Source organism: Stegastes partitus, unplaced genomic scaffold (assembly GCF_000690725.1).
Source record: "Stegastes partitus isolate 25-593 unplaced genomic scaffold, Stegastes_partitus-1.0.2 Scaffold581, whole genome shotgun sequence".
In the NCBI taxonomy this organism is placed as follows: domain Eukaryota; kingdom Metazoa; phylum Chordata; class Actinopteri; family Pomacentridae; genus Stegastes; species Stegastes partitus.
In genome coordinates, this window is record NW_007578312.1 from 179,884 (window position 1) to 189,784 (window position 9,901).

The following is a 9,901-nucleotide window of genomic DNA, read 5'->3' on the forward strand; positions in this document are numbered from 1 at the left end:
CAGTGAGTGAGGGTTAATTTCTTTTCTCTTTTCAATGGTCAAAATATGATTTATATATACAGATAAACGAACTACATAGATAAACTAAGCAAAACTACTGTTTTGAAGCACCTGTGGTTTACTTAAGGATGGAAAACTCCAACTTCCAGGAAACTATTGTCTTTTTCACTCCACTATATTTATCCCAACTACGTTTTTTTCCCACAGCGACAGACACTAATTACTTACGATGCAGACTTTTACACTCAGCAGCATTTGGTCAGCTTTCAAAATACAATATTAATCATAAATTAAAATGTTAAATGTTGGTGACTATCCAGCTGAACTTAAAATCTCCCGATTCTCATCTCGGAACATTAAAATGTTGCCTGCATGTCGATGCATTAGCGGAAATCATATAATATAATATTATAACACAATGCTTATATCCTGCTGAACCCTAAGCAGTTCCAGGACTTTTTAAAAAAAAATAAATAAATAAAATTTTTCTTGCTGTGGGCTTATTTTTCCTTATAGAAATGGCCCGACCATGGGTAGAAGTAGAGAAAAGTCAAAAAAATGTCTTCTGTGTGCAGTATGACAAAGTTATAATGCTCATTGGGGAAAAACAATGTTGAATTTCTATAAATATTTATTCTACACAAATTGAAAAAACTGCAATCAACAAGTACAACAATTTTCTAAGTGGTCATGGGTGATCTAAAAATGGTGGCTTTCTGTTCTACAGATATTTAGCTCTTTACAATTTCAATTTGTTTCCATACTTGTCTCTTATCTGCTTTGTGTTAACACTGCCAGCAGTTCAGCTGAAAAGTCCATGAATTCTTGTCATGTGACTTTTGATGAGTCTCTTAAGATGTCACAATTCTGCTGAGGAGTGCAGGATTTTAGATTTTTTTACAGACTCTGGATAGAGTACAAGGGTGGTGTAGAGAGTAGAGTACAGTAGTAGAGTACATCTGTAGAATTAAGGAAGTTTGAAGAATTTATCACAGTTTTAAGCTTAGATTTGACAGTTTTTCTCACAAAACATGTGACATAATTAATTCATGGACCGTCTGAAAGTTAAAAATCTTATGATTCTGTCTGAATTTACAGTTTCTGGCTTTGATAACTGGTGTACTTTCAGTGATTTAAAAGAAAGAAAAACAAAGATAGCAGTCCTTTCAAGTCCACTGGCAGGTTTGGGGGTTCGAAAGGGTGAAGGGGACATTTTCCGTTTTTTATTTTCTTACTTTAGGTACATATCTGCGCTTTTACACATAACTTACGTGTTGTACTTCTACTTCGTCGTCAGTATTTGGTGAGGTGAGGCTGCAGCAAGTGTCATTTTGGGTTCAAATGTGCTGGACAGTAAATCAATTTTGTGCAAAAGAATAAAAATTGACAGAGAAGAACTATTATTATCTTTAACATGGTGTTTTTGGGTTGTCAGAAAAGACATTTTAACTGAGAGAAAGGAAAAAGACTGCAATCAGTACCCCTTGTAAAGTGATGATGTTCAATTGATTCCTTGTGTATCAAGGATTTAGTAGTTTTTCAAATTAAAAGAGAATTCAGTATTTTCTTTAAAGGGAACAAATCTGTCAGAATTTGGAGTGAAAATCAGGAGAACACCTGAAGCTGTAATGAGAGCCTTTACTGTTATACTGCTTTTGACTTTTATTTTGTGCTGTTCACTTATAACATTACAATCAAATGTTTAATTATACATCATCTTGCAACACACAATGTAAAAAAAACATTTTAAAAAGGCATTTTGGTGCCAAAAAATGCTGGAAAATGCCACCTCTTTAAAATACAGTAATTTTCCCTTAAAAAAATTGTAGCCTTATGTTTACAATTTTCATGTGTAATTTTTTGGCTTTTAAAATTTTAATGACAGATATTTACATGTATAAAAACAATGGACATAGATTTGCATCAGTCATGTAAATTCATCTGTTTTTGTAATTTTATTGGTATTTTTAAATGTTTCAAAAATACAGAAAAAAATCTCTGAATAAAAAAGGTAAAATTCAATAAAAATTAAAAATTTTCCCAAACATACTTTGTCACATACAGATGATACTTTGTCTAAATACTAACCTTTTTTTTTTTTTTTTAACAAGTTTACGCTGTAAATCTAGAATAATTTGCCAAATAAATTTGATTATGATCAGGCAAAGAGAGCAGGTTGAAATACACAGATATTAATATGACAATTTGGTGTCACTGTGCAGTATTCGCTTTAGTTAAATATTTAATTGCACACACACACACCCACACACACACCCACACGCGCGCACACACACACACACGCACACACACTCCATGGCTGGTTACGTGCTTACTGTACTGCAAGTCACCGTCCTTTAAACACCAGCAGGTGTCTCTGTTTGTCTCTCTGCTCTGAAGCCAAGCGGCTGACTGCAGTTTGCAGCTTGTCATCATCTGCACTTCTTCTTCTTCTTGAACATTAACAGTTTTTTTTCTAACCAGTATGTTTCGTTCTGACACATCATTTAAACGAAGAGTCCATCAGATTTAGATGTGTGTCCGTTTGACTACTTTATTATTATTATTAGACACTGATTACTTCTATTTATTCCACATCTTTTGTCGGGAGTCAAACTCACGACTGCTGCGTCGGGGAACTGCAGCCCCTGTTTATGGGTAGCCCCCTCAACCAGGTGAGCTATAGGGGCGTCCACAATAGTCTTTTCTAACATCTTTTTTTGTTTTTTGGTTATCCTACTGTCTTGCAGTGGTTTTATCACCCCAAATGATCTGTAGCAGCCTGCTTCTGAAATCCACACTGCTGGCAATCTCTTAAAAACAAACAAAAAACAATCTCTTTCATAATTTAAATAGTGCAAAATGTACAAAATAAAACCATGATGCAACCCTTTCTCCTCTCTGTCTCCCTCCTCTCTCACACTCTCCTGTTTATTTATAATCCACCAGCTCTTAGATTTGCTGTTGTTTGGTTGTATTTCTATTAATGTATCACTGCATTTATTTCAACAAAACTGGATAAACAATTTTGTCCAAATAGTCTGACTGACTCTCTTTGGATGTTTGATTTTAAGAGTGGACATGCAGCAGCAGCAGCAGTGAGAACACATTTTCTATTTTCCATGTTTTCCAGCTACAGCCCTAAAAATCACATAGCCTTGATTATTTGAATGATCAACTAGAATTTGATTAATATGCAAATTTCTGAGCAAACCCATTCCATTTGGGCCTTCAGCGCAGCCTAATTAATCAACAGTTAAAGGAAATTAATACATACATCAATTCTGTCAGGAACATGCTTAGTTCAATCGCCCGTAAAATTGAAGTTTGAAGTATTAACTGGCTCCACAGGAAGGCTATGATTAAAACTCTACATTTCGGTTCTATTTAGATATATAGAGTGATTTAACTGCAGGCAAATATAAAGTCATTTACAGATCTCCTTTTTACACTTATTCAATAACAATAATAATAATAATAATGAACTGAGGGACTATTTGAATCCTTTGCATTATTTTTTATTTTTCTGCGCTTTGTTTTATTTTTAAGAAGACAACATGGAAAACATAATTAATTTTGATGCTCTTCTCGCTGTCACTGGACTATTGCCTCAAACGTGAGTTTGCACTTTGCACCTGACACTGTTTTTCCACAAGTAATAAAAGAGAGAGAGGCAGAGAATAAAAAAGGGGAGGGGAAGAGATGAAAAGAGAGAGGGCTGTACTATTGTTTCAGTAGGGACTCATGCATCAAACTTCAATTTTCCGGACGATTGAAGTAGTGATTTTTTCTATCTTGAAGTGAAATACTGAAATACACTTAAGACCTCCAGATTAATTACCACGAAGTGGTCCCTCAGACTGTAGTATTACTTATCACCGGGCCCGCCTGACAAGCCCTCATAAAATAAGCAAGTGAAATCCATAAACTTAGCCTGCCTTAACACTCTCTCCCTTCATAAATATGCTTGATTCAGGATAGGCTCCAGAACACACACACACACACACACACACACACACACACACACACACACACACACACACACACACACACACACACACACACACACACATATTTACACACATACCACAAGATAAGTTTTAAACTGACATGTTCATATTTGCAGGTCAATTTTCAAAATAATTGAATTGAATTGATTTTTTTTTCCTTCGGACCTTTAAAATGAAGGGGTCCCTTGGATTTACTACTAAGTTTAAATTACCCCAGATTAAAGCCTTATTTTGCATTTTTCATCATGTATAAAAACTAAAAAAAAACAAAAAGGTTTATAATGTAGCTTTAGGAAGACATAAGCACATTTTTTTTTCACAGTATTTGCAAACAATTAGTACTTCTCCTTTAAGACATATTCTGTTATATTATCATTTTGTTTTATTGAGTTGTAATTCATTATCTAATTATATACCAGCATCCAGTTATGGGCGTTGTTGACAAATACATTGATAAACCCACATTTGCTCACAATTATAATCTCTCATAAGCCACACTGCCTATAAAGGCAATATTTTTATAAGACTAATTTGCCTGCAGAGCTTTTACAATAACTTTGGTTGTATTAGGAGCTTATAGGCCTATAAACTTATTCACGTTGACCTGAATGAAAAAAACATATATAAAAGAAATTAAAAAGAAAAAAAAAAGAGCAAACACTATAAAACTAGTCACAAGAAGACAGCTCCACTTATCGTTTCTTTTAACAAAGAGGGTTAAACGGGAGGTTGCCTTTTGAGTTCTTCTTCTTCTGGGCACTCTGTCTTTCTCACATCACCATGTTTTCAGCTTCATTAAACTCCTTAAAGACAAAAGAAATCAAAAGACAGAAGAAGAAAAAAAGGGAGAGAAAAAGAGAGAGATGAGAAGAAAACAAACAAAAGGGCTCCCTAACCAGACTTTGGCATAAATGTCAGTCTAAACTCTTTATGGCTCTCTGCTTAACATTAAAAACACTTTCAACAAAAATCCATTTCTGGTTTAGGGGGAAGAAAAAAAAAAAAAGAAAAAAAAAGGGTTCTTGGACAGAAGTCAAACATATTATTCCAGAGCTTAAAAAGGCGCAGAAAGACAAGCGGCTCACAAAAAAGGGGCAGTTTCATTGTAATTCATTGACTTGTTCAAAACGCCAGGCTGAAGAAAAGGGCCAGACATTAATAGCCGCAGATGCCCTCATGAAGGGAGAGTCTATGTAGGCATTATGGCCTTTGTTCGCACCCAGTTAAACTGTTTAAAGGGAGGGTTAACTCAATCCATCAAATTGTCTGAAATTGTGAGGAAATTTCAAAAACCATATGGCTTCCAAACGTTTGCGTCCTTTCTGTGCGGTGGGACACACTTGTCTCAGTATTGCTGCCTGCGGGGGAGCGGCCCTGCTCCTTTGTGGCTCGTCCCATCAGGGGAACGCTGCTCATTTGTCCCCACTTTTCATGCTTTACGCTCAAAATTACGGCCCAGTCCCGCAGAACAAAAAAAAAGGGGGTCTAATAAAAGAGTCGGGGAAACTGGCCCAAAACTTTGTGTTTTGTGCCATCCTTCGCCTTTTTTTTCCTCTCTCCCCCGGCACCAGATTTGTGTTTCTCACATAAATTTTTGCCACGAAAGGAGAAACACGTCTAAGGGTCAAGAAGCCACGATACGCATTTAGAGGATGTGAAAGGGGACGTGAGATTCCGGGCCACAAAATGTTTAAAGCATCCTAGCAGAGAAAAAAAAATCACACAAAGAGGACAAAATAAGTTCAGCATAATAACTCTAAATAGCCCGCTTTTGATGGGTTTACACGGCCAGATTTGGCAAGGAATCATTTTTCCCTGCCTTCAATAATAAAAGAAAAACAGGCTTTTATACGCACAATAATAACAAAACAAAAAAAACGCGATATTAATTCAAGACATAAAATAAATCTTCAGAAAAGCCATTTTTATTCCCATAGTAGCCTATATACATTACAGTCTGTGCATTGGTTTTTCAAATAATGTCCTGATTTTAGAAAGGCACTTACAGGTGTACAAAACATAACAAATTTATAACTGTAAATCTATTGTATCCAAACAATAAATCTAAAAAGTATAGCCTAGAGCTCGTCAAAATCACTGCAATAAGTAGCTGCTGTTTCTCGCCATCGGTCGAGCATTTTCCGTAACTGTGAGTTTGCCTTTCACCATCATCATCATCATCATCATCATCATCATCATCATCATGCACTGAACATGAACTGAAGCCAACAGCCAAATAATGATGCTGATGATGAAGAGAAGGAGGAAGAGGAAGAGGAAGAGGAAGAGGAGGAGGAGGAGGAGGAGGAAGAGCCGGCAGTGACACAGTGACTCAATGGCGATTTTGGCTCACAGAAAATACAAAAGCAAAAAATAAATATTAAAAAAAAAAAGAAGAAGAAGAAAGTAGAAATAAATAGATAATGATCACAAATCAAATCATGCATTTACATGCAAAAAATACGGAAAATTGGAGCACTTTCATTGTTGGGTGTGTTTGGAGAGAGAGAGGCCTTAACGGGGAAAGCAACAGAGCAGGTGTGTGTGTGTTTAAATGCATGTGTGTGTGTGTGTGTGTTTGTTTGAATGCATATGTGTTTGCGTGTGTGTGCGTGTGTGTGTGTGTGTTGGCCTAAGCTGTAAAAAAATAAGTTACTTATGTCATTTTAGACCATATTGCTTTGATCGAAAGAAGTCTGCTAACAGTTCGCTAATGAATACATTGTAAAATACCACTGCATATTTCTTGTTGTGTGTTCATGCTTCACTATGAATATCTGTGCCGATATAAAAGTCATTACATTTTGGTACATGTTCTGAGATATGGTATACAATATAAGCAGTAAGTTACAAGTCCTCGGTGGGTTTTTCTTTCTTTTTCTTAAATCGTGTCTCTCTGTGTTTGTGTGTGTTTGCGCGTCGAGCTCCTCGCTGCACCATCAGTCATCGACATCAATCTCCACGTCCTCGTCCTCCGAGCACTCCTTGCTCGTTGTGTGGTCTGAGAACGGAGACAGCGGCGACGTCCGCAGTTTCTGAGCGAGCTCGTGATCCTGCTGGCCTCCCCGCGCGGGGGACTCAGCGCGCGGGTGGCCCAGCGTGCCGTTTGCGCATTTCTCCAGATCCGCCAACTTGGCGAGCTTGTCCAGCGGGACCTGGCCGATGGCCTTGGCCGACTCCACGTCGGCCTTCATCTCCTCCAGGTCCCGTTTTAACTTGGCCCTCCGGTTCTGAAACCACGTGATGACCTGCGCGTTTGTCAGGCCCAGCTGCTGCGCGATCTGGTCCCGGTCGGCCGGGGACAGGTACTTCTGGTACAGGAAGCGCTTCTCCAGCTCGTAGATTTGGTGATTGGTGAACGCCGTTCGAGACTTCCGACGTTTCTTCGGGGTGCTTCTCTGGCCGAACAGAGTCATCCCGTCCCGGCCTGTGAGGGAGAGAAAGAAAGCGGATGCTGAGTGAGAATCGTTGCTTCGTGTAGGTGCAGGAATTCTTTTGCAGTGTGCGCGTGGAAGTAACCGGGACGTACAAAAATAACAATGAAAGAGATTCTGTCCAAGAAAAGACAACGTCTTATTGTCCTTGTGGGAATAGGTACTTACAAGAATATTACACAGACACCACTGGGAAATATTGAGCACCAGACACACCAGGCCATAAAATTAAAGAAAAGCAGTAGCGATTTATTTCCTTGAAGAACCGAGAATTAACACGTCTTTCTTCGATGAGATATTTCTAAAGTACATTTTAGCTCCTGCTATTAAACAAGCACATTTGAGTGTATTTTAAGACTCGGTGCAAATTACAAGATATAGCCAAACTATTTTCTGTCTGCTACAGGGCCCTAAGTAGGATTTTTAAAAAAAAATGTAACTCGATGCGTAAAATTAAAAATTGTCGAGCTCGTTGCTTGGTTTGGAGATTTACCTTCCGCAGCCTGTAAAACGCTGACTTCCAGCCCCTTGAAGGTCTTGCTGGCCAGCTCCTCCAGCGCGCAGAGCGGGGAGGTCTGGGTGAGCAGAGCCCGACTCGACAGAGGGATGCTGGACGGACGGTGCTTCTCAGAGGACGAAATTAGATGAGCCGTGCCGCAAATTGTGTAACTTCGTTTCACCGACGGTTTGTTCAGGATGTCCTCGATGCTGAAGGGGGTCAGCGGCTTGTTGGAGTTGGCAGGAGGCGGCAGGTGGTCCAGCGGACTTCGCCTCCTGTTTTCCACTGCATCACATTTGGCCACTTCTTTGGATGTCATCATTGGTTGTACGCAGAGTTTGTAAGACTTAGTTGAAATAATCGGAGGTTGGAAACGAGGAGGAAAAAGTCACATAACAGTTTGGAGATTTGGGGGACAAAAACAAAAAACAAAAAACAAAAACAAAGACAAGAATAGGGGACAAGGAAGGAAAAGGAAAATCTTATTCCAAAATGGGATGTGTTCAGAGTGTCGATCCTCGGGAGCAGCAAGTCCGCAGGAGTGAGGTGCCTCCCTGAAAATGGCGAGGTCCAAAGAGTTGACGATTACTAACAAGTTATCATTGATTGGTAGGTAATCAATTATCTCCAGTGGCACTTTCGCCCTCTTCCCTTTCACTCTTTGACTATGTTGCAGTCCAGTGCGGGGCTTTTTGCGACTGGGGGTGTCCCATTAATTAGGACGCATGGCTGGAAGGAGGAGGAGCCCAGCAGAATTATAATGCTTTGTGCTCTTATCATCTTTGGTCTAATTTAGTCGTGTGGTGAGATACCAGAATAGGTATATGGGGTAAATGAGGGGAAGCAGAGAAAGAGAGAGAGAGAGAGAGAGAGAGAGAGAGAGAGAGAGAGAAGGAGAAAAAAGAGGGAGATAGGGGTAGAGAAATCACAATCTGTAGCCAATTTATGCGTTTTTACGCGCAAAAAAAGTATAGTTAAGCTTCTGCTCTTCAATTTAAAAGTATTTGGATTATCCGGATGATTCGAAAAAGACAAGTCGACTCCTGTTACTTTAGTTGCCGCAGCTATAGTCAGAAGGATATTTTTCATCGACCCAAAGCGTGGATGATCCTTTGTTTTGTAAAGGTAATGTGGAGCTGGGCCATATATCAGCTCTGATGATACCTCCTCTGGGGCGGGAGAGAAGGAGCAGCATGCATCCCTCTCAGCAACGCCAAACTCGGGCCATAACTCAGGCGAAAGGGCTCCTTTTATATCTTCCAAGAAATATTTCATTTCCTCTCAAATCTCCCCCGCATCCTGCAGGTTTGACATGATGGCTTTATTTTGGCGCTGGCCTGACAAAGTAGTGGGCGACAGAGTGTATTTGCGTTTACTGTGCGGCAAAAAAGTCTTTTATTTGTCATTAAAATTGACATTAAAAAATGTCATTCAAAAGGAATATTTCGTTTTTCGTTTAGTGATGTTTCAGTTTTCATTTAATCGTTGGAATAATAAAGTAAAATTAACTACTAAGATAACTGTGTTGTATAAAAGGGGGATTTTTTAAAATTGATAAAATCCTAGCAAAGTATTAATATGATCGTTTCTTTTATTAACCATTTGGCGTCATTTTTTCTTGCTAATAATATAATGATAATAATATATGTAATAGTATAATAACTTGTTCATATAGCGAATGATAAATCAAGAGGCTGTAAATCAATAATCCAGTGATTATGGCTTCACGTCAATAAAAAATAAGACGTGATGATGATGATGATGATGATTGTTATTGTGATGATGATGATGATGATGATGATGAGAGAAAGACAGAACAAGGTAAATGTTGCTTTTTAAAAAAAAAAATTCAGTGTTAAAACACAAGATGATATTAGATCAGTTTGCTTTTTTTTCGTTGTTTACACAATAACGTCATTTGTAAGGTTTTTAAATGTTATTTATTTATATAGTGATGGGGA

The 9,901-nt window shown here is 38.4% G+C and overlaps 1 protein-coding gene across 1 annotated transcript; it reads right to left on the reverse strand.

Annotated features, from left to right (window-relative positions):
- Positions 1–6,946: 6,946 nt before the first annotated feature.
- Positions 6,947–8,262, reverse strand: lbx1b (ladybird homeobox 1b). The gene is made up of 2 exons (XM_008288924.1): positions 7,935–8,262; positions 6,947–7,434 (listed from the first exon to the last, which is right to left on the reverse strand). The coding sequence occupies exons 1-2, from the start codon at positions 8,260–8,262 to the stop codon at positions 6,947–6,949; spliced, it is 816 nt and encodes a 271-aa protein (XP_008287146.1).
- Between the last annotated feature and the right edge of the window lie 1,639 nt (positions 8,263–9,901).